A 25,770-nucleotide genomic window follows, 5' to 3' on the forward strand; every position below is an offset into this window, starting at 1 on the left:
TGGCGGCCGTAAGTTCGGGCTCTCTTTCAGGGAGTACTCTATTGGCAACTCCCCCTTTCGACTAGGGTTACGGCTGAGCTTCATATTCAGCGGTCGTTTCTTCCAGGGGTGATGTCCGTTTTTCCTATAAATCTGACACTTGTGTTTTCGGCCCTCTTTGAATGTTGTCAGGGCTCGCCGACTCTCTCTACAGAGGTCTTCGGCTATTCGACAAATTGTTTTCTTCTTTGTTCTGTACGATGCTCCCGTACTAAATAGCCGGGGTACCAGCATGGATACATCTGACCATCAGACAGTCTTATTTGGCGGTTGCTCGAGAGCCTCCGTTTTCCATTTCGGCGCGCTCTGGAGGATCTTCGGGGGCGGCCGCCCACGGGGTTTCCATGAATGCTTTATGTTGCGATGCCGCTTAGTCGGGTCATCATACGTTGATTACGTTTTACGCATTTGACTCTTTTTTGCGGCCTCTGTGTCACAGGTTGGCCAAGCGGTTTTGCAGGACTCTCAGCGCTCTCCCTCCCGTCTTGGGAGCTCTGGGACGTCCCCATTGTATCTGCACTCCAGTGGCACCTAGTGGATGAAGGAGAAATCAGGATTTTGGTACTTACCGATAAATCCCTTTCTCCGATTCCACAGGGGCCACTGGACGCCCACCCAGCGCTGTTTCCTCCTTCTACAATTATCGGGTTGCATGTCACTATGTGACTACGCATTTTGTTTCCTATAACCTCTCATTATATTTCCAGGTTTCCTTGGTGTTATCCTGTTTTAGTTGACTTAGCGAACCTCCTCTACTTTGACGTTGGTCTTTTCCAGCTCTCCTCGGGCACAGTTTTAACTAGACTGGCTTGGAGGGGGGACATAGTAGGGGAGGAGCTAGTCACATGGTTATAAATTTAAAGTGCCAGCTCCCAGTTACTACCTACTATTTCCCCATTGTATCTGCACTCCAGTGGCCCCTGTGGAATCGGAGAAAGGGATTTATCGGTAAGTACCAAAATCCTGATATTCCCCCTACATTCACGTGTTGGTGGCTATGAAGGACTTGTGTTGATATTACACTATATTGTGTCTTAGGTGGTTTTTTCATGTATCTGGATCTACCATTGGAGTGGTAAAAATATAAATAAGACATTGAGATGATAAGTATTTTCTGTGTGTATATAGGTTATAGTGCAATTTGTCTTGTACAGTATATGAAAAAGGTGACTCATTATTACTAACTGCTTTATTTCAAATTGCGCCAAGAAATTGTTGTTAACTCTATTCCTTTCACTTATTGTGTGTTAAGCCTCACCAGCTCGCAGAGCATGACTGCTCAGTGCTGAAGGATATAATGTTTAAAAATCATCTGTCCTATGTTGCAACATTCATCAAGTTCCAAACTACCTCTGAAATCAACTGCACAAGAACTGGTGTTTGAGAGCTACATGGATTGGGTTTTCATTTACCTTCAAACCAGGGGCGTTTCGACAGAGGAGAGGGCCCGTGTGCACCTCCAGGGGGACCCCCTCCTCTGTACGACGCTGTAGACTCCGGCATTGTGCCGGAGTCTACTGCACATGCGCAGGTCTCCGGAAGCATGGCTCCCGCCATGTGTCGGGGACCAATTTGGCTACCACGCATGCTAGGCGACCATTTTGGCGTCGATTTCCACAGAGATCGCAGCACTAGACTCCGGAACGGTAAGTATTACAATGGGTGCGGTGTCGGTCCCCCTGGACTCAGGGGCCCATGTGCACCGCACACATTGCACCCATTATAGAAACGCCAATGCTTCAGACGCTTACAAGCCTCTTAGTCACATATGTTGGCTGGAGTGGTGTAAAGCAAAGCACCATTGGAATCTGGAGCATTGTAAATGCATTCTCTGGTAAAAAGTCATACATCCTCCAACTTGCAGACTGACAATTGTAGGTTTGTCAAAAATCAAAAGAGCATTTCCAGCCCTAATGTGTACTGTCAACTGTGAAATTTGGTTGATGAAGTATAGTGGTTTGTGGCTGTTTTTATGGTTTGGCCTGGGCCCCTTCCAGCGAATTGTGCACATTCAACTTTTTTGCAAAAAGTTCAGGGGATGTTTCAGCATGATATTGCACTCATGCAAAAGAAGTCCATAAAAAAATTGTTTGGTGTGGAAGACCTTGACTGACCTTCCCATTAGGGAATGTATAATGAACTCTCGGAGTTAAGCAAGATTGCTAAAACATTTTTTACCTAAATCTCCATACTTCAATTGTCAAAGGGTCAAAATTTAAAAATGATACGTGGATCAGGCACTGAGATGTGATTGTTTTTCCCAGATACACCTCAGAAAAAAATGGAGCATCAGGAGTGGCATTTTTCATCAATTTAAAAAAAAAATTACCCCCTATACTGTATCTCAAAAACTATGAGGCTTACAGCAGAAAAATTTGACATGGTTTAGTAGTTCTGTGGTAGTATCAAGTGTACAAAGTTTAATGAAAATCCGAGTTGGTGGGTGTCATGCCTGGGTGTACTGGCATGGAATGACCCTATCCCTAGTGAATATAGATGTGTCCACATACACCTATCCTAAATAGCCCATGTGGTGCACCAGAGCACATTTTGGGAAAATATACATCTTAATCTGTGACTTTATACTGATTCCTTTGCAACAAAATACTAATCCTAAATACTGAGTATACTATTGGCTAAACGTAATAGCCTGCAAGCTGCTGGAGGTGCGGATTTTTGTTAGAGTCTACCTGTATAGTTTATGCGGCAATCATTTACAAGACAAAACCAATTTGGGTTTGCCTTGTAAATGATTGCCACTTTAAAAATATGGGCAGACTCGCAGTCCCGCAGCACGCAGGGTATAACATTTATCTCTATATAGGCAACTTAAGATGTAAAAGTCAGGAAAAAGATGCACACTACGCATCATTATGCTTTATCTGAAATTTTATGCTCATCCTTTTGCATCTTAAAAGTTACTAATACCCCTTTCAGATATGCAAGCCGGAAATTTGCCAAGTCTAAAAGCTGGTAAATTCCCAGGTCTCAGCCCTGACCCTGGTGAAATGCTTTCAAACACACAAAATTCCTGGGTTGATGCACAGTCACGTGCAAACACCTGGGATTTTTGTGCCTGTGTGAAAGTAGTATAGGATGCAAAATTCATGGAATAGCAGGAGGTGACAGATCTCTGGGTCTGGGAAAATGGGTATGTGGTGTGAGCCCCCTGGATCCCTGGGGCTCGTGTGCACCCATTATAAATACGCCAGTGGCGCCGTATGGTGTGATAAGCATAGATATATGAGGATGTGTGTGTGTACACATGTAGAAGGTATTATTGATTGTAAACTCTACTAGGGTGGGGATTGATGTTAATGACTACATATTACAGTACTTCAAAATATGTGTGCATTAAATAATTAACTATTAATAAATATGAATTGACCGATCAGCCATAACATTTTCTAAGGTTTGACCAGTTTCTTCAATGTGCGTGCTATAGGAGTCGGGAACATCGACTCCCACTGCGAGAGAGATGAGAGAAACCCAGTGCCACAGAAAAGGCATTGTAACAGGGGAAGTATAAAAGTAGGGGGCTGGGGTTTGTACGGAACAGGTGGAGGCACAGGATCAGCAGGGGCAGAGCGGGCGGGGGCAGGCTGATGGTGACCCCGAATATTCAGGGTACCTTAACTGGTAGGTGTAGGGAAGTGTATGATATATATATATATTTCAATGAGGGTGTGCACTAACCATTTTTGCAAAACAGCAACATCTTCTTCAGGGTCCATGGTCTCCACAGGGTTAACAATAGGGTATGCTTGGTGGAGACCAGGATCAGGTACCGAACAGCAAAGCTCTTCATAGCCCGCCCACAGCTCAGGCTCTTCAGTTTTTGGTTGGTGTCAGCAGGAGCTGGTCACCACTGAATAGTGGGTCTGCATCGTGCAGCCGAAGCTTTTAAAATTGATTTTTCACTTTTTATTTCTACTTTTTACATGAGCATACAGCGCTTTTCAGTCCAGGAAATGCCAGCGCTGATGGTCCATCACCCTCACCGCGACACCAGCCATGGCTCAGTGATTTCGGCGGGACCCTGACACCTACTAGCAGATGCACACAGGGGTACCCCGGACTGCACCCGGAACCACTGGGGACAAGGTAAGGCAGGGTTCCTGCTTGCGGGAGCCGCAATCGCAGCAGTCCTATACCGACGGTCCCGGGTAGCAGACCGACGTCGCTGACATGATCCCACACCATTGCGTGACCTTGGGACCCACTAGACTACCAGGGCTTAACGTTACTGTGCCACTGACACAAATTACAGGCCAGGAACCTGGAGGTGGATGTCAGCAAAGGGAGGTCAGCGCTTACCCAGTGGCCCTTCCCCCAGCTCAGGGCGCCATTCCGCTGAGGGCTTCCTGCGCTGCCCCTCCCTCACCCTCCTTCCTCACAGAGAAGCTGGCCATTATTTCAAGAGCTCTGCAGGTCTCCGGGAACGTTGGGATTGATCTCCCTGTATACCTCTTCTTGGAGTCCGGTTATACACAGCACTGCATCCTACCAGCTCTAACATAATAGCTGATTAGTTGATATCAGTGTCCAATGCAGTTAAATTGTATTGTCTGTAATGTATGTGACTTATGCTAGTTCTATCTGTGCTTTTCTCTCTGTACAATTGTATTGCTGTCCCTGTATCTTTCTTTCTACAGTGACCCTGGTGTATACAGGGTTTACTAGGTCCACATTACAAGTGAATTGTATTTGTGCAGGCTCATTGTCACATACTATTCTCAGTTACACGCTGTACATTACCATATTGTGTGTGTACACTCCTTGCAGTTATGTCTAACAGAGGCAAGACAGTTAAACTGGGGCACCTACTCTGGTAGCACGTAAAACATGTAACACAGAGGCACAGCTTGTTTTGTACCTCCGGGTACATCAGCTCCCCCATCTCCAGCACAAGAGCCTCCATCGGCATCTTTTTTTAAAATACTGGCTGAAATTGCTGACCATATTGCAACCCCACCTGTGGCTCCTCCTATGGGTCTTCCACAGCCAATACAGCCTGTTTATCAGTCTGTATCAACCCCACCTGTCCATCCTCCCTAGTTGGACTTATTCTCTAACTCTGTACCGAGTCTGGTTGCTTCATCAGCTGCATTTCAGAATATATTGCAGGGCCAGGTGACTACACCTACTGTCACTAAGCGTGCTGTGCCACGTTCAGTCTACGCCACTCTCAGATTCTGAGTAATCTTCTGCTGCAGCAGATCAGGCTGAGGTGTCTGACGCAGACCCCTTCCTTGGTGGAGGATGAGTTGAAATCCAAACTTAATGTGGCTGCCTTAGTTAGGATGGTTAAATTCTCGCTACAGACCGAAGATACTGAACTGGTCCCAAAATCTTTTGATAATCTGTGTGGTACTAGCTGAGTTTCCAAAAAGGCTGAGCTCCTTTTATCCGTTGCCCACAGTTGATTGTACAAAGTGAGAAAATCCACCAATGTCGATGCTCATGTAACACGTTTAATTAAAAGTTCCATTCTTCCTATTCTAACAGTCTCCTCACTTAAGGACCTTCCGGATAGACAATTGGACGCGTGTCTGAAATCTTTATATTCACTTACAGGTGCCACGGCCAGACCGGCCACAGCCTGGATGGCTAAAGCCATTGAAAATTGTGCAGATGCCCTTGAAAACAGCTTCCAGTCTGAAGCTACCACGGAACAAGCGTCACTGATTGCTAACATCAGAGATGCCACCTATTACATTGGGCTTCTGTATCAGCACGCCATATTGTTTGGCTTCGCTTATGGAAGGCAAACTCTGACGCTAAGACAACCCTGGAAGCACTTCCATACACAGGTGAATTTCTGTTGGAGCCAGAATTGGACAAGATTGTTAGCAACCTAGCTACTTCTAAAACAGCTTGCCGTCACTCGGCTCTACGCACCCTCTTTCACCCTCAAGGCAGAGGTCAGACCTTTCCTAGGTAGTCTGACTCCAGAAAGGCTGCTAAACCTAAACCCAAGCAAGCCTGGGCGGCTAGGCGCACAGCTGCCAAACCAAAAGATAAACCCTCTGCCTGATGGGGCAGGCCTCCCTTTGGGGGAACCAAACAGTCCAAGGCTTCTATTCTACGCTCATTTTGGTTCAGAAACCCAGTTGGTCTGAAGGTTCCATCCTAAATCGCTAAGTTACTGAACAGATAACTCAAGGTGCCCAGGTTTCCAATTGAAACTCCATTGTCCTGGCTATGTGGCCCTGGGGACTTTGATAGTCTCCCTGGATATACAGGATACATACCTCCATGTACCTATAGCACCCTGTCATCAACAATATATTTGATTTGCTGTCCTTCATCAGCATTTCCAGTCCATGCCCTACCTTTCGGTCTTTTCACAGCCCCCAGGGTGTTCACCAAACTGATGGCAGTGATGGCTGCTCATCTTCGACGACGGCAGGGAATACGTATGCTCCCTAACCTAGGCAACCTCTTCTGTCTGTCTCCAGAGGTCCTCCACTATCTACAAGTGACAATGTCACGGTTGGCTTATCAACTAGGCCACATCCTCTCTCATCAAGTCTCAGAGGATGCTCCATCACGGGCTCTGCTGGATGCTCACGTGCAAAGCATCTTTCTATCTCCGGAAAAAGTTACAGCACTACAATTGCGCATATGCAACCTACTCCAGAGTCACAGGGTTTCTACTCACTCGGCAATGCAGACCCTGGGCTCCATGGTATCCACCTTTGACATTGTGGAATACGGCCAATTGCACTCCAGGCGTCTACAATGCCTAATACTCGCCAGATGGAATGGACATCCCCAGCAGATGAAGTATCAGACAATGATTTTGCCTCAGGAGGAAAGAATGTCCCTCTCCTGGTTACATAACTCCCAACCTGGACAAAGATCACCCATTCTGGATTCTACACTGGGTTCTTCTCACAACGGATGCCAGCCTCTGCTGGTGGGGAGCTGTCACGGACAGTCACTCCTTTCAAGGCCATTGGTCCCCAACAGAAAGGGATCTACTGGCAGTTTACCAGAGCCTTTACATGGTTTAAGACCACCTGCACGGCTCCCCCGTGCAAGTAGAGTCTGACAATTGAAAAACCAAAAAATACACACACCTGGCGCTTTGATTGACTACAGATGAAATGCTGCAATCCCAAAAGGGTCCTTGGTTTTGACCCTTATTATGGAACCACAAGAAAAAACACAAAACTGGGAATGCGCAATTCACTCTGATATGGATATTTATTATCACATAAAATTAATCTTTTAAAAATACATACAAACACATATATAACTAGATGCCGGCCAGCATCACATAAAAATAGTGATATATAAGTTTAACCAGTATATTACCAATAGGTCTAGTAATTTTATAACATATCACTTGGTTCTATTGTATACCTAATATACCTCTTATCTTAAATTTTACACACTAAAAAACCAATGAACCATTAGTGACTTTTTCTTCTGGACTATGGATAGTATCACTTCAAGTAAATTTAAAACCAACAAATGTCCAGCGCTTTTTTATGGTTTTTAGCATCCAGCAATGCTGGGTATTTCTTTCCTTTTTAATATTTATATTCTGTCCCAGCATAAGATAAATGTCTCGATCCAAGCCAGAAAAGTCTCTCTCCTCAAGTGAGAACCATCCACATTCGATTAAACACTTGGAATCACCTTAACCCTATTTCGGGCTTCTGCCGTTTAGCTAAGCAGATCATACATGATAACGCCTCTTAAAAGCAGGTATAATGTTCCACTTTTTCAGGGTATAATACTGTGCCTGTAAGGTGTTCTTTGGACGATCGCTCCCGGCTAGTGTAGCCTTATCTGGAGTCTCCGGGTTCTCACTGCGGCGTAGTTATATTCTCAACCACGGTGGAGTTTCATATGCCTGCGGCCGGCCGGCCCGTTAGTGTCTCCGCTGCTATCTCTTGTGACAACAGACGCGTTTCTCCGCCTTCCACTACATCGGCGTTTCTCCGCCTTCCACTACATCGGCGGCTTCCTCAGTGACACTGAGGAAGCCGCCGATGTAGTGGAAGGCGGAGAAACGCGTCTGTCGTCACAAGAGATAGCAGCGGAGACACTAACGGGCCGGCCGGCCGCAGGCATATGAAACTCCACCGTGGTTGAGAAAATAACTACGCCGCAGTGAGAACCCGGAGACTCCAGATAAGGCTACACTAGCCGGGAGCGATCGTCCAAAGAACACCTTACAGGCACAGTATTATACCCTGAAAAAGTGGAACATTATACCTGCTTTTAAGAGGCGTTATCATGTATGATCTGCTTAGCTAAACGGCAGAAGCCCGAAATAGGGTTAAGGTGATTCCAAGTGTTTAATCGAATGTGGATGGTTCTCACTTGAGGAGAGAGACTTTTCTGGCTTGGATCGAGACATTTATCTTATGCTGGGACAGAATATAAATATTAAAAAGGAAAGAAATACCCAGCATTGCTGGATGCTAAAAACCATAAAAAAGCGCTGGACATTTGTTGGTTTTAAATTTACTTGAAGTGATACTATCCATAGTCCAGAAGAAAAAGTCACTAATGGTTCATTGGTTTTTTAGTGTGTAAAATTTAAGATAAGAGGTATATTAGGTATACAATAGAACCAAGTGATATGTTATAAAATTACTAGACCTATTGGTAATATACTGGTTAAACTTATATATCACTATTTTTATGTGATGCTGGCCGGCATCTAGTTATATATGTGTTTGTATGTATTTTTAAAAGATTAATTTTATGTGATAATAAATATCCATATCAGAGTGAATTGCGCATTCCCAGAGTCTGACAATGCCACAGCAGTGGCTTATAGCAATCGGAAGGGAGGCACACGCAGTGCTGCAGCTATGCAGGAAGTAGCAGAGATTCTTACCTGGGCAGAAACGCATCTTCCGGCCATCTTTGCAATCTTTATCCCTGGGAAGCAGACTTTCTCAGTCGACAAGACGTGCACGCCGGAGAGTAGTCTCTACACCCAGACGTCTTTCAGCTTCTGGCGAACAAATGGGGTCACCCAGACGTGGACCTCATGGCCTCCAGACACAACCTCAAGGTACCCGTGTACGGGGCCAGGACGCGAGATCCGGATGCAACCTTCGTGGACGCACAGTCCCATGGAACTTTCGTCTGGCTTATCTCTTTCCTCCAGTCTCTTCTTCCTAGAGTACTGCGCAAATTCAAAGAGGAAGCCGGCAGGATCATTCTAGTGGCTCCGGCATGGCCCTGGTGCCAATGGGTCACAGATCTCCAGTGTGTCTCGATAGACGAGCCATTTCCACTTCCTCTTCGACCATATATCTTCTCACAGGGTCCTTGTCTACACCCAGACCTAGCTTGCTTGTCTTTGATGGCGTGGCTTTTGAGTTATCCCTCCTAAGGGATAAGGGTTTTCCAGTGTGATTATACAAACCATGCTTGGAAACTAGCATCAGCTCAAATTTATTACTGCATCTGGCACTCTTCCAGTCATGTGCTCATTGCCACTATGATCCTCTGGTATGTCGGATACCTAAACTTCTGATATTCCTCAATGTGGGCCTTACCATGGGTCTCCGTCTGGCATCTATTCAAGTTCGTCTCTCTGCTCTGTCCATTTGGTTCCAGAGAAGGCTTACTCCATTCAGATGTAGAAACATAGAAACATAGAATTTGTCGGCAGATAAGAGCCACTTGGCCCATCTAGTCTGCCCCTTATTTTTTTTTTTTCTTTTTATATTATTTTTTAACACTAACCTTATTTGATCCTTATTTCTTTGTAAGGATATCCTTATGTCTATCCCATGCATGTTTAAATTGCTCTACTGTCTTAGCCTCTACCACCTCTGATGGGAGGCTATTCCACTTGTCCACTACCCTTTCTGTGAAATAATTTTTCCGCAAATTTCCCCTGAACCTCCCCCCCTCCAGTCTCAGTGCATGTCCTCGTGTCCTATTGCTTCTCTTCATTTGGAGAATGTTTCCCTCCTGGACTTTGTTAAAACCCTTCATATATTTGAAAGTTTCTATCATGTCCCCCCTTTCCCTTCTCTGCTCCAAACTATACATATTGAGATTTCTTAGTCTTTCTGGGTATGTTTTGTGATGTAGGCCATGCACCATTTTAGTTGCCCTCCTTTGTACAGTTGCTAATGTATTAATATCCTTTTGAAGATATGGCCTCCAGAACTGAATACAGTATTCTAGATGAGGCCGTACCAATGACCTATACAGTGGCATTATTACTTCTTTCTTTCTGCTGCTGATTCCCCTCCCAATGCAGCCAAGCATCTGACTAGCCTTCCTCATTGCCTTGTTACATTGCTTACCTGCTTTTAAGTAATCTGAAATAGTGACTCCTAGATCCCTTTCCTCCTCAGTAGTTTCCAGTATAGTGCCATTAATACTGTATTTAGCTTTAGGATTTTTGAGACCCAAGTGCATGATTTTGCATTTTTTGGCATTAAACTGTAATTGCCAGACTCTTGACCATTCCTCTAGTCTACCTAGATCCTCAATCATTTGTTTTACCCCACCTGGTGTGTCTACCCTGTTGCATACCTTTGTGTCATCTGCAAAAAGGCATACTTTCCCTTTAATGCCATTTGCAATGTCACCAATAAAGATATTAAAAAGCACTGGTCCAAGTACAGATCCCTGGGGTACTCCACTGGTAACATTTCCCTCCTGTGAATGCACTCCATTTACCACAACTCTCTGTTTTCTATCCTTCAACCAAGATCTTATCCATTCAATAATCCTAATATCCAATCCCAAACTTTCAAGTTTATTTAGCAATCTGCGATGTGGAACTGTGTCAAAAGCCTTACTAAAGTCTAGATAAGCTATATCCATGGCTCCACCTTTATCCATCACTTTAGTCACACAATCAAAAAAGTCAATAAGATTTGTTTGACATGATCTCCCCCCAGTGAATCCATGCTGTTTGGGATCCAGTAAATTGCCGGATTTGAGATAATCTACAACTCTTTCTTTTAAGAGTGTTTCCATCAATTTCCCTACTACTGATGTAAGACTCACTGGTCTGTAGTTGTTTGCCTCTTCCTTGCTTCCACTTTTGTGCAGTGGGACTACGTTTGCTCTTTTCCAGTCCCCTGGAATTTCTCCTGTAGCTAATGACTGGTTGAATAATTCTGTCAATGGTGCTACCAGCACCTCTTTAAGTTCTTTTAATATCCTTGGATGTATCCCATCTGGCCCCATAGATTTGTCCACTTTCAGCTTTGAGAGTTCTGTTAGGACCTTCTCCTCTGTAAATGTACTTGTTTCATTTTCCTGAATATCCCTGCAACTTAACTGTGGCCCCTTCCCCTCTCTTTCAGTAGTAAATACTGAGCAAAAATAATCATTAAGATGATCTGCTATTAAATTGTCTCCTTCAACAAGACTCCCAGTGTCCGTCTTTAGTTTTATAATTCCGCCTTTTGTTTTTCTCTTTTCGCTTATATACCTAAAAAAAGTTTTGCCTCCTTTACCCACTGACTGGGCCATTTTCTCCTCAGCTTGTGCCTTTGCACATCTGATTACCTTCTTTGTCTCCTTCTGTCTAACAAGATATATCTTTTTGTCTTCATTATTTTGTGTCTGCTTATATTTCCTAAAAGCCATCTTTTTTGCTCTCACAATATTTGCTACTTCTTTTGCAAACCACACTTGCTTCCTTTTCCTTGTGTTTTTCCTAACAGTTTTGATACAAAGGTCTGTTGCCTTCAATATTGCACATTTGAATGTTTCCCACCTCTCCTGCACTGTTTCCAAGTTCCTCCACTCTGCCAAAGAATCGCTTACACATTTTCCCATCCCTACAAAATCAGCCTTCCTAAAATCCAACACCTTTGTTTTTGTATGGGACGAGTCAGTCTTTGTCTTAATGCTGAACCATACTGCTTGATGATCACTGGATCCCAGGTTTTCACCCACTTTTACGTCCGATAATCTGTCTCCATTTGTAAGTATTAAGTCTAATATTGCGTCTTTCCGAGTGGGCTCCCACACCAATTGGTGGAGGGATGCTCCCTGAAGGGAATTATAAAATGTTCCTACTTCTAGTGGAACTAGCAACAGACACCTCCCAGTTTACATCAGGAAGATTAAAGTACTTACCTTCTTACTGGGAGTACTCCGGATTCAACCTCCCTTTGTTCCTCCATTGTCTACTTGGGTTTGTCCTTGGTTCTCTAGCTCTTACAACATCCTCCCTTTGAACAATTACATAATGTGGACCTCAAACGGTTGACCACAAAGGCTCTATATCTATTGGCCATCGTCTTATGGTCTCTGACTTGGGAGCACCCTCCTTTTTGATTTTTAATGACAGGGTTGCCCTTTGGTCTAAACAGGGATATCTACCTAAGGTAGTATCCAAGTTCAATGTCAACAAACCTGGCTAGTTGCATTAGGAAAACTGATTCCTTTTGCATTCTCTGGATTCCACAAGCGGGGCTGGCCAGACAATAAACAAACATTGGCAAGTTGGCTCCGCATGACCATCTCACAGGCTTACATGCAGGCTGATTTTCCTGTTCCAAGTACAGTCTTTGCTCACTCTACTCGCTCTGTGGGTCCTTCGTGGGCAGCCTACTGTGGCGCGTCTGCTGAACAATTTATCAAAGGCCGCTACTTGGTCTTCTGCCCATACGTTTCTTAAGTTCTATGCCTTTGATACGTTTGCCTCTCAGTATGCAAACCCATTGGCCGCAATGTCCTCCTTTCAGCGTAGGAGCATTCCCTCCCTAATACAACTGCTACATCTCCAGTGGTAACCTTGTGGAGACCATGGGCTCTGAAGAAGAAAAGAAAGCATTATGGTAAAACTTGCGTTCGTTAACTCTTTTCCTTCAAGGTACATGGGATCCACAGGGCGCCCACCCTGAGGCACCTAGCTGAATTGGGTTACTTTCTCAGTCACCAGTTCCCTTCTCCTATAAGTGAGAGTGTATTTCCTGTGTGTACCATTCTTCTTTCTCTCCTCTCCAGCTCCTGCTTTAGGCTTGTTAACTAATACTGAAGAGCCTGAGCTGTGAGCGAGGTATGAGGGGAGAGTTATCCAGTGCATCCTGGGAGGCTCAAAGCTTTGCTGTTCGGTGCCTGATCCTGGTCTCCACCACCTTTTTCAAGCTAAAATAAGTAGGACACTCTGTCCCCAATATATACCCCAACACTCATTAAAATCACGCCGCATACCATTCAGTAATTGGGTAGACACACCCATCACAGTTAAAAAAATAATAATACATAGTGTTCATATAAACACACAAACAACTATAGATTAAAAGCCAAAAACAGACACATGGCAAGTAATGTAATGGTAAACAGTTGTGTGTGCAAAAAGCCTGTTAAAGCAAATTAAATCGCTCATCAAACCCATCAGCAGGCTAGTAGCTTCCACTTAGTCCTAAGAAGAGGAGTGTCCACCACACTGAGCTGTTGTGTGGTCCATAGCAGGGACACAAACATACAGTCTCTAAGCAACCACCAGATACTGATTAGGGATCGGTATGAGATCCCACCACCCAGGATGCCGAACGTCAGGATCCTTACATCAGCATCCCGAGCGGTGGAATGCCGGCAGGGGGGCAAGTGCAAAGAAGCCCCTTGCGGGCTCGGTGGCGAGCTGTGCTCGCCACAGGTTCTATTCTCCCTCTATGAGTGTCGTGGACACCCATAGAGGGGGAATCACCTACCTCGCCGGTATACCGGCAGCGGTATAGTGGCCCTGTCAGGATCCTGGCGGTGGTATTGTGACAGCCGGGATCCCGACTATCGGTATACTGACCACATACCACTGATTAATGATATCTGACTAGAGAATCCAGAGAATCTGTGTATACGTACCACCCGGGTTTTAATTGCGGCTGCCACTAGATGGTGCCCGACGACAGCAATTCCGTTGTTCTGCCATTTTGGTCACATTGTATTTTCTCGCAGCCTCATGAAGTGCGAGAGAAAATATGTGAAAACTTGGCACTTTGGGCATCCAAACAGTAGTAGTAATTTTTTGATCAATAATAGTCCACATACAAAATGAAAATGAGTTAAAGAAACAAAAACGTTTCTATAAAAAATGACTATCCTGCACGCTGCAAGTGACCAGAACAAAATCATAAAAGGCTAGAGCCCTTGAGATTCCCCCATCATTTTCAGCCAACAAGGATTAGCTATTGTGGAAAGCATTTTTTTATTTGACTTTTCTGTGGGGGCTGATACTCAAGTGGATGGGGTAGGCTACACTTTTTTTTTTTTTTTCTGGTTTCTACTCTTAGCATCCTTGTATAGAGGCACCAATTTGTTGGGTAAGTGGTGTTTTGCTTTTTTTTTCTCCTTTTGTTTGTTTTTTATTTAGTACAAGCTTTAAAGGTGCATACACACAGTGAGATTTTGATTATGCGATTTCCCTTGAACTCCCCGGAGCCCAGAACCACCAATCTTGACTATACTTACTTGCGATTTTGACTGTATGTACGTGCGATTTTGGCTATGGCAGATGACAGCTCATTCGAATATTGGGGTGATATTTCAGAAGGGCGTAGATCGGTATCGCAAGCTTATATCGGTCACTACTGGAAACACGTGCAATATTCACTAGATTTTACACAATTATAGTGAACATTGCCATGCCTGCACAGTCTATTTTTTCTTGAGAAACTGACCGCGTATCGGCATCGTAAAGTATATGCACACGGTGCGATATGCACTATGTTTTCTACAGATATAGACTATATTGTCCATATCGGTAGTTTATATGGGGGTTCACTATGGTATGCCGGCGGTCGGGCTCCCGGCGACCAGCATACCGGCTTACCGACAGTGTGGCGAGCGCAAATGAGCCCCTTGCGGGCTCGCTGCGCTCACCACGCTACGGGCGCGGTGGCGCGCTACTTTATTCTCCCTCCAGGGGGGTCGTGGACCCCCACGAGGGAGAATAAGTGTCGGTATGCCGGCTGTCGGGATCCCGGCGCCGGTATACTGTGCTCCGGGATCCCGTCAGTCGGCATACTGAAGACCACCCTTATATGGCACCGTGTTTGTGTGCCAGGTGTTTGTGTGCCTGCAAATGTTTCTCCTTTCCCAGTTTCATTTAAGTGTATAGGTCTCCAAGAAGTATAATAAAGCTTTGCACACACTAAGTGACAGGTAATAGAGTCCCGATGTGCCATTGTTATTAACTTTTTTATGAACCCAATGATGCTGCACTAAGCAGTAGTTTTAAATACAAAAAAATATTCTTTTAAATGGGGTTAATCTGCGGAGACAGGAGGTGATGTAACACAATAGACCCATTAAATATTTTTATTCTCCACACATCTTTTCCCAAGTTCACGGAAGAGTCATGGACAATCGGGGTACACTGTTGAAAAACAAAGGTGTTTTGTGGCGTGTGTCAAGTGTACATTGTAAATTAACTTTACTTTGTTTTTGGGCTAAGTACCGTATATACTCGAGTATAAGCCGACTTTTTCAGCACTTTTTTTTGTGCTGAAAAAGCCCCTTCGGCTTATACTCGAGTCAGTATTTAGGAGGGACACGGAGGGCACAGCGCGCGGCTCTCCTGTGTCCCTCCTGCGTCTCCGGCGGCGTGTGTGTGTTAAAGGAAGTGCACGAACCGGCACTTCCTTTAACACACACACGCCGGAGACGCAGGAGGGACACAGGAGAGCCGCGCGCTGTGCCCTCCGTGTCCCTCCTTCAGAAGACAGCGCGGGAGCGATGGAGGGTAAGTAACTCGCACTGTGGGGCATATCTGGCAGCATGAGGGCATATCTGGCACATCTGGCAATGTGGGGCATATCTGGCAGCATGAGGGCACATCTGGCACTGTGGGGGCATATCTGGAAGCATGAGGGCATATCTAGCACTGTGGGGCATATCTGGCACATCTGGCATTGTGGGGCATATCTGGCACTGTGGGGCATATCTGGCACATCTGGCATTGTGGGGCATATCTGGAAGCATGAGGGCATATCTGGCACTGTGGGGCATATCTGGCAGCATGAGGGCATATCTGGCACTGTGGGGGCATATCTGGCAGTATGATGGCATATCTGGCACTATGAGGGCTGTGTACGGCTAGAGCTGCATTTCCCACCCTAGGTTTATACTCGAGTCAATAAGTTTTTCCAGGTTTTTGTGGTAAAATTAGGTGCCTCGGCTTATATTCGGGTTGACTTACACTCGAGTATATACGGTAATTGTTATTTTATATATATATATATATATATATATATATATATATATCTTTTGACATGCTATGCATTTCGTTTGTAAAATATTCTTATGTGAATGTCTGTATTTTATAATTTTAGTAATTGATTTTGTAGTTATTGATCATAAGAAAAATGTTTTATTTATTTTAGGACCTTCCTGAGAGCATCCAAGTAGGTGGAAGAATTTCTCCACAGACTGTTTGGGATTATGTAGAAAAGATAAAGGCCTCTGGAACAAAGGTATTATCCATTGTTGCCAAACTTCATCCTGTCAAAGGCTGTAATTTATAAGCATCTAGAGAATGTTCAATATGTTGGGACATTCAACCTCTTCGACGTTTTTCATACCTAATTTTACTACATCATAGAATGAAATTGGATTACCAATGATTAAAACAAATTAAATGTCAAATAAAAAAACAATGTTTTTTAATGCCATAATTGACTAAAAAAGCAGTCAGTTCACTTGTGTTAATACATGTATAAATGCAGTGAGAAGAGCTTCTGGGGGTATGTACTGTAGGTACACAACTGAGCACTGCAAGTGTTTCCTATGTTTTTTTGCAGTATTGCTTCATGTGCGTAAGGTACAGTAGAAGTGGGACCATTAGTGAGCAATAGTTTCATTTCTCACATTTATGATAGTATTGAGGTCTTTTGAGTAGGCAATTTACAGCATTGATAGTTTCAAAATGTGGTTGTATTCTTCTGGTTATCGTCATTCTAGATTATAATTCTCTTGAAATATTGAACTATTGGGGGAGCAGCTCGGTGGGGATCGGTAGGTCAGCTTTGCAGCACATGAGATGCAACCTCTTTGTCCCAACCATTGCAGGGACGTTATGAACGGCCGTTCACCTTATATCAGGAGAAAGGGACAACGATTATATGGGTGTGTACCCAGCTTAAGTCTTCCATTAAACATAGCATCTGAAATACGCACCATTAGTATGCACCATGGTATTAACTGCCTAATACACTCCAAAATAGGACGTCTCATAAATATATAAAATGCAAAATATAAATTGCAACATCAGGCGCTATTATATTACCATAGGCATGTATTACCCACAGTAATAATACCACCACAGGGAAAATGTAAACTAGATTGTAATCATCCTTAAAAGGTAAATGTTGTGATATTATTAGTGTGGGTAATACATGCTTACACTAATATAATAGCGCCTAATGTTGCACTTTATATTTTGCATTTTATATTTAGCATCTATGAGAAGTCCTATTTTGGAGTATATTAGGCAGCTAATACCATTTTACTGCGCAATTTTATAGAAATTTTTATTTTAAACATAGCATCTGGCTTTGAGGCTATAAGTTTATTCTGACTCATCATTTGGAATGTCTTCCCCGTGATACAGTGTCCTCATACATCCAGCTTCAATAGGTCATAAAGCGCAAGATGCCTGGTGTGAGTGAGCCACCAGGTCCCATGCTACGTTGTTAATGCAGGGTGTCTTTTTTTTTTGTTGCTGAAAATGCATCTTATTCACAACACAATGTGGCTAGGATGAACGAAGAGAATGTGCTGAATAATTTTATTAGACACTATTGTGCGTGAGTGAGTCTGTATATGAAGCAGAACAGAACATGTATTGGAAAAAAGCTGCTGCTGCTGCTACATTGTAGCACTTCGTGTACAGTTTTAGAGACTCATTCGCACACAGATTTACAAATGTCTTATTTTCAGCACAGTCTCCTCATACTTCCTAGTTGCATTGTGTTGCGAGTAAGACTGATTGTCGACAAAAAGAAGTAAAAAAGATGCTAGAAGAGTGTGCCAAGAAGGGCTGTTTGGCATGACTACAGCAAAGATGTTTGAGGACACATCTGTATGTGGAGTCTTTCTGGAAAACTGAAAATTGCTAGTTTTCCCTTGCACCCGAAAGAGATGCGCTACAAATTTGCAATGTTGGGCTTCCGTAGTTTTCAGGGTTCTGCAGAACATTGGGGTGGCCCATCGCTGAGAATTGAATTCATCCAGCGTTTTGATTGCTGCTGTTATTATCTACAAATCTGTATTATTACTTTGTAAGCTAAGTTTTAATAAGGTCATATTTTGCTACCTAATAAATCTAATTATTTGAAGCCATTTCAAGGATTATTAAATCCACCAAAATTATAATGGTTTTAAGAGCCTACATTAGTAGATTAAGAGGTGAATGCATGACCTGTCATTATACGGGAGAAGCAGTATCAGCGTGCGTTATGTATTACAGCAACAGTGCGAGATCAGTGAAGCGCCTATGTCCAAATAGGCACTGCTATCTAAAAGATAGCACGACGATATGAGGGAGCAATGTATGATTCTGACCGTTCCAACACCCTCACATGACAATTTCGACAGCTGCAGGTGGCGATGCCCTATCTTTACAGCAGGGACAGACCTGACCCTGGCTGTGGCTGGCTTTCGGACTGCTCAGGGTATCTCACGTGAGTAGCAAGATCCCATGCAGAGGAGCTGGCCGGACAGGGAGACACAGCACGTCAGCACTGAACTGATGTACTGTGTGCTTAGGGGGGAGGTCATCACCGGAGAGGGGAGTTTTCACTCCCCCCCCCCCCCCCCCCCTGCTGCAGCAGACAATATGTTCATACATCTTGTCGACGTCTCTTCCTGCTTCGTGCCGCTATAATACATTGTTTTATTTAATACTTGTTTTGAACAAAGGGTGAGGCAATATCCAAACATTTACAAAGTCGACAATCATGATTTCGCCACCACTTTGTCAGCATAGGATCATGTGCAAAACACTAACACGTTCACTATTTTGAATGTGAAATGTCAACATTCTTGAAATGCCAACTGTTTTCACTGCGGGGGGGGGGGATTAGTGTTAGGCTTTAGAGAGTTAGGGTTAGGTACTAGGGAGAGGGGTTAGAGTTAGGATCTGCATGCTGGAAGTCCTCATCACATCACCACCGGACTCTGAAGACACCGCTGGATCTGCCAGACCTGCCTAATATCTTAAATCACTGCTGGGCCACCAAGAATGTTTTGTCAAAATTCTTATGTTGAAATGATGAATGTTGACAAAATATGTTGAACCCCTTTTAGATTGCAGCCTTATGGGGCATACACACGGGGCGACTTGTGCTTAAGCGATCTAGGTTAGCACAGATCGCTCAGTACACATCAGCAGTGTTCTTTATGCATATGCTAGGCGATGTAACTAGTTCTTGCCTGCATGTGCTAAAGATCTGGACTGCGCATTGCCAACGCTATGGGGTGTACACACGGAGCGATCCGTGCTTAATTTCTAAGTGATCTTGACAGAAAATAGGCAAAAATTGCTCTGTGTGTATTCCCCATTTGATTTGTGAAGTACACTGGGTGTTGTACCATCGAAGGTTTCTGTCAAAATAACAGCCAGAGTATTAGGCTACATGGGGACCTCCTTACAAGAGCCTTTTTTTCATGGATGCTTAGTTGTCTGCTGTGGGTTTTTTGTTTTAGATGTATCCTTCTAAACGGGACAAATACTTATACAGTCAATTATTATCTGTTTTTATTTTTTATTGAGAATGAGTTTTAGAGGGTTTATTTTATTTTAAACACTATTTAATGGTGGTCAGTGATGAGGCTTCCCAAATCTATTTTAATATTATGTATCATATTGGAGGAAAGTAGTTGGAAAATGCCGTAGTTGACAGACTGATACAAGAGCAGCACAGGGAAGAATGATTATTGTATAAATCGAGACATACTTCTTTCACATACTTCTAGCTGTAATTATATATGTGATTTGTATTCCATGGTTTAAGCTGCATTTACTAAAATCTCTTATTTTCATATTTAGGAAACATGTGTAATACGCTTCAGTCCAGAGACAGAGGAAGATCAGATATCGTATACATTGTTATATTCCTACTTTAGTAGCCGGAAACGCTATGGTGTAGTAGCAAATAACATGAGGCTGGTGAAAGACATGTATCTCATTCCATTAGGTGCCTCAGAAAAAATCCCACATTTTTTTGTACCCTTTGATGGACCTGGTAGGTTTTTAAACTTTGTAGCAATTGTACTGTATTTTATCTGACTTATTTGTTAACTGATTATGATATATAATTGTCGATCTTGCCACTTCACATTCCAAAGAGAGACGGGTTTATCCAGCAACAACTTTCACATGCTTGATAATGTTAGCTAAGCTGCATAATTTCAGCATTTCCTTCCCTCTAGATCCAAATATTTGTAACACTAACTTGTAGAAGAGGATAGACATATTTAGGGCTTTTTTTTTTTTTTTAAGAATTTCAGTGCCTCTCTTTCACAAAATGAAATAAAAGTCCATGCCATACTGTTAACTGATCCTCTTTAAAACTATATAGTACAAAATTAAATGATTACTTTTTTAATTGTTGGATTCTAAACTTTGTTATTTATTCCCAGTGGTATTTTTATTTTTCATATAGGTCTGGAAGCTCGTAGACCAAATCTACTTTTGGCCTTGATAATTCGCCAGAAAGTGAAGAGGCAACACAGTACAAACCCTGATGATGAACACTTAGGGTCATTACTTAGTGTCCCAGAAAAAAGGAATAGAATTGAGCCTGGAGATAATGACGATGATGAAGATGATGATGATGAAAATGATTTTTTTAATTCCTTCACTACTGTATTACACAAGAATAGAAACAGGCCACAGCTTTCAGATACAGAGGAACCTCAAGTGGTTGTTGAACCTGTACCAGAGGCAATCAAGCGTGAGCCTCCGAAGCCATTACGGTTTCTCCCAGGTGTACTAGTTGGGTGGGAAAATCCACAGTCTACTCTAGATCTAGCAAACAAACCCTTACCTGATGATGACATATTGCAGTCTCTTTTAGGCACTACAGAACATGCATTTGAACATAAATCAACAAGTATTACTGCAAATATTGAAAAGCCATTAAAAGAGATTAAAGTTCAAGTTAATGATGAACCATTAATTTCTGAAAAGTCGCTTGATAATGATATAGAAATGGATACAGTTCCCAACACTATAGAAGAAATAAAAGATATTCCATCTCCGCTAACAGTCCGACTTGGAACAACATCAGTCCTTTCACTCAAAGGTAAACCTCCTGATGTTTCTACTGAAGCATTTTTAGCTACAATAAATGTTTGTTCAAGTGAAGAAATAATAGATAAAAAGTCTGTGGATGTTCAGCAGGACACTATTCAAACAACAAATCCAAATTTGTCTCCAATTCATGTGACTAAAAGTGATATTGATGATTATACATCAGCATCTGTAGATGCTACTGAAAGCCCTGTGAAATCTCCAAAATCAATACATGTTAAAAGGGACCCTAGACAAGCAGCTGGAAGAAGCAATCAGACTAATTCTTCTGATTTAAAAGATTTTGATTTGCACAAAAATGAAGCAAATAAACAATCTCCTGAGAGCACATCGAGACACAAAAAAGATAAGACAAAGAAACATTCTAACGAAGAAAATGATTTAAATATATCTAAAAGTGGTAGGTCAAAAAGCACCCGAAATGAAACCGAAATGACTGAAGCATCAAAACCTGAAAATACTAAACTGTTTCCTCCAGATCTGCTTATCGATGAGACAGACCCCCTGCAACAATTTAGACGAGCATTGGCTGCAAATAAGTCACAAGCACCAGATGATTCACACTCAGAAAATTCAGGTAAAATTCCAGCTCCTGCATTTGCTGGAAATTTTTCAGCATTGAGGTTACAACCACCGCCGTTTCTACCTTTAAAGAGCACCCCTCCACCATTTCCATTCCAACACACTGCCAGCTTTCCTCTGCAGGGTAATCCAATATTTCCTTATACTCCTCATATACCACCTCTGCTACCAACACCATTAGGTATTGGTTTTCCAAGGCCACCAAGGTTTCTTTCAGCAGAAGCCAATATGCATAATCCATTAATTGCTTGGCACCCAACACTTCAATTGGCTCGACAAGCACCTAATTTTTTTGGACATGTTACAACTGGACCGCTTTTAGGTGCTGAACAAGTAATGTACCAGTCACCTCAGAAGTTGTATCATAAAGATCATAGAGGTCAAGAAAGGCGTCATAGTGATCCATGGGATAAACAAGATCGTATTTCTGACAGAAGTCTTAGTCGGGAGAGAAGAAGTGAACATAGACAGAGATTTTATAGTGAATCTCATCATTCAAGAGATAAGAGGCATGAAAAGGAATCTGGAGGTGACAAGCATGGTGACAGAGACTCTGAAAGAAGCAGACGTCGGGATAGAGATAAAGAAAGAAGTCATGATAGAGATCGGAAAAGTCGTGATGAGTCACACAGAGAAAAAGAAAGATCTCGAGCTTCTGATAAATTAAGTAAAGAAGGAAGGAATGGTGATAAATCGAAGAGTGAGGATCGTGCTCATGAAAAAGAAAAAAATAGGGACAGAAACAGGGACAGAGAAGAGGAAAAAGAGCGGGATAGGCACCACAAAGATAGGAGCAGGGACCATAGTGATAAAAGTAAAAGTAAACGATAAATGAGCTTTTGCTAGCAGTTATATTTCTTACTAGGTTGTGCCATTCTTTTTTATTGTCACGGGATTATTTTTTCCAGAAACAACTTGATATTGTACATCTGACTGCCCATTATATTTTCTTTGATGTTAAACTATCACTAAATCTAAAATGTTTTTAATAAATTTTTAACACCAATGCACATGTAATATCATAATAAATTTCTTACTAAATATACAATAACTAATTTATATTTAGTTGGAAATGTTGCGTAGTGTGTAGAAGAAAATTGGTCTTTGCATTTTAAGGTATTAGCATTTTAAAACAAAGTTCTTTACACAAAATGTTTTTAATTGCACTGTTTTAAGACCATAAAAGCTTCAGACTCTGTAACCTATGTTTTGGAGAAAACTATTTAGAGTTGTAAAAACTATACTTTGGCAAATGTTCAATGTTAAAATGTTTCCTCTAATCTTATTATGGCTAGAAAATCGCAGTTGATTATATCATGGCTTATTAAGTGTAAGCAGTTTGGTTACTACAGGTTTGAAATGCACTTGCCATAGGGGAAATATATTTTATTCTTTCAAGCTTCAAATTTTTTAGTGAGTAAAAATTACAAATATTGTTTGTGCTTTAAATACTTGAAATCTCTGCGTGTACATTCTTGTGTTTTGCTATTTTTTATACTGTAAAATGTACATATTGTAAGGAATATTTTGATTTTAAAGATGATAAAAACTAACATATTTTGTCTCATTCCTGTGTATGAAATGTTGTGTTTAATTCTGGTAAATAGTAAAGTTTTAGTATTTCTTGCAATTGCTTTACATGCTCGATTTATTTTAATCCTTTTTGATTTTGCAAATGTAAATTTAACTCTTCTAGTTACCTGTTCGTCTATTTTGTCACTGGGCAACAACATGCTATTTAAATGTGCTTAAAGAAAAGTTTTCAGGACCCTTCTATAAATCAATAATTTGTCAAAGCTCCTATTATATCTGCATGAGTTGCAATTCACTGAAGTCTAGTGATACCTAATTACTGTGGACTTGCACTTTTCAATGTTACCTTCAATAGTATTATAGTGGAACAATTGTTTTATATGTACAGCATCTTTGTTTTAAAAAGTTTTCAGTTTTACAATTACAATTCCCCATAATTGTATAGAGCATAAGTCACTCTATAGTAAGTAAATAAAACAGTAATCCCTGGCCTGGTGACCTGTTTTGTTTAATATACGTGTGCATTCTCTTGACCTAACCATAGTCAGGACAAGAGGTGTAATGGAGTTGTACTGGCTATGTCTCTTCTATGTCTTAATAGTGTTTAGAACAGAATATTGAAGTCTTTCACAGTTATCTTGTAAAGTTAGACTAGTATTGACTGTCACTCTTTATGCAAAGTACACAATCTATAGCCATCCTTTCAATGTTTTGCAGTTTTAAAATAAGAAAAATGTGTGGAAATGTTATAATCAGACCCCTACAAAATTAGTTTACAAATTTGAAACTATACTTACCATAATAGACTTAATATTACCAAAAGATACATATTTTATTTGTAAGATATATAATGGTATTGTTTTATATATATATATATATATATATATATATATATATATATATAATTACTTTAAACTGCACATAGTCATATGTTAGGCTGTTCTAAATATATTTACATATTGCTTATTGTTTAAAGGATACTTGTGCAGTGTTCCTATAGAAATATAAATTCTGGATCCTGCGTCAAAATTTATCAGGAACCCCATCACATGGCATTTTTTTCTCAGTGTGATTTTACATGTTTACCATAAAGATAATCTATAAGTATTTTAAAGGTGATCAACCTTTGGAGAAATGTGAGGTTGATGTAGTAGGTCTTCAAGGTTGTCGTATGACTTTTTTTTTTTATTCCAAACTGCTACTGTAGTTTATATTTTTCTACTGCGTTTCACAAAGTATTGGCGGTTAATAAGTATTTTAAAATTTTGCATTAACTAACTTAAGGTAATCACAAAAGTTCTGCCAATGGAAAGCATACTATAAATGAGTAGTATGATAAGCATTCTGTTTGCATTGTGGGCAGTCTTACATTTTATCTTGTGTGGTGGAATAAAAGGCATCTGGTACCAGAAACCATGGGATTATATAATATTTCTGTTAATGATTTTATTTTGAAAAGTGAGATGTTCAGATATTTTCCGCAAATATACCCCAAATGGTCGTTTGTACACATAAATATATAGTTGTTTCACTTGACACAATGCATGTTTTAAAAATTGCAATTCTAATTTTAAGATGATTATATTCAATAATGTAAATTCTATTTGTAGTGTAATGTTTATATGGAAAGGAACTTGAAAATTACATTTTTATTAAAATATTTTAAGTATTCCAAGCTTCTTTGGACTTTTATATATTTAAATAATAGTAAAGGGTGTTAACTGTTTAAAAGCTTGCTCTCCATTGCTTTTTTATGCTTTCATTCAACTTTTATATTGGTATACCGTTACCTAAACTTTCAGTGCTGTACAATAAATGTAATGTATTGTAATTTGCATAGGTGAACCCCAGATTTATGTTACCTTTACAACAAAATGTACTGTTATGTTGCTGCTTTTACATTTCCTACATGAAGTTCTCTCATTAATTTTTATTAAATTATAATAAGCTGTAAAATATAATAAGCTGTAAAATATACTTCACTATAAAACAAGAGTGTGTCTGCTCAAATTAGTTTTCTTTCCAAAACTATATCCTTTTAGATTGTATATGATTTTTTTTTTTTTTGCTAATGTTGCTAGTCTAGTGTACTGTACTTTGAATAAAATTTCAACTCAGACTCATAATAGTGCAATACTGTTGCTATGGCACATTAAAGGTTGTTTATCATGCTGTAAAAGGGTTGGGTATGCATGACTGGCGGTCTCACCATGCCAACGCCGGAATCCCGGCTTGCAGATGCTCGGGGAAGGGGGGGTGAGTGGAACAAAGTCCCTAGCGGGCTCGCTGCACTCGACATGCCCATGGACACCCAAGAGTGAGAATAGTCCCTATTAGTCGGCATG

General features: G+C 41.5%; 1 protein-coding gene across 5 annotated transcripts in view; it reads left to right on the forward strand.

Moving 5' to 3' along the window:
• Positions 1–25,096, forward strand: part of PHF3 (PHD finger protein 3) — a 322,047-nt gene extending 296,951 nt beyond the window's left edge. For all 5 annotated transcript variants that reach the window (XM_063916746.1, XM_063916748.1, XM_063916749.1 and 2 more), the window contains 3 exons: positions 16,380–16,469; positions 20,045–20,240; positions 20,661–25,096. In XM_063916746.1, the coding sequence (XP_063772816.1) occupies positions 16,380–16,469; positions 20,045–20,240; positions 20,661–22,723 (2,349 nt within the window). In that variant the 3' untranslated portion in view covers positions 22,724–25,096. The remainder of the gene's footprint in view (positions 1–16,379; positions 16,470–20,044; positions 20,241–20,660) is intronic.
• The last annotated feature ends 674 nt before the right edge of the window (positions 25,097–25,770 follow it).

This window comes from Pseudophryne corroboree, chromosome 4 (genome assembly GCF_028390025.1).
Source record: "Pseudophryne corroboree isolate aPseCor3 chromosome 4, aPseCor3.hap2, whole genome shotgun sequence".
Lineage (NCBI taxonomy): Eukaryota > Metazoa > Chordata > Amphibia > Anura > Myobatrachidae > Pseudophryne > Pseudophryne corroboree.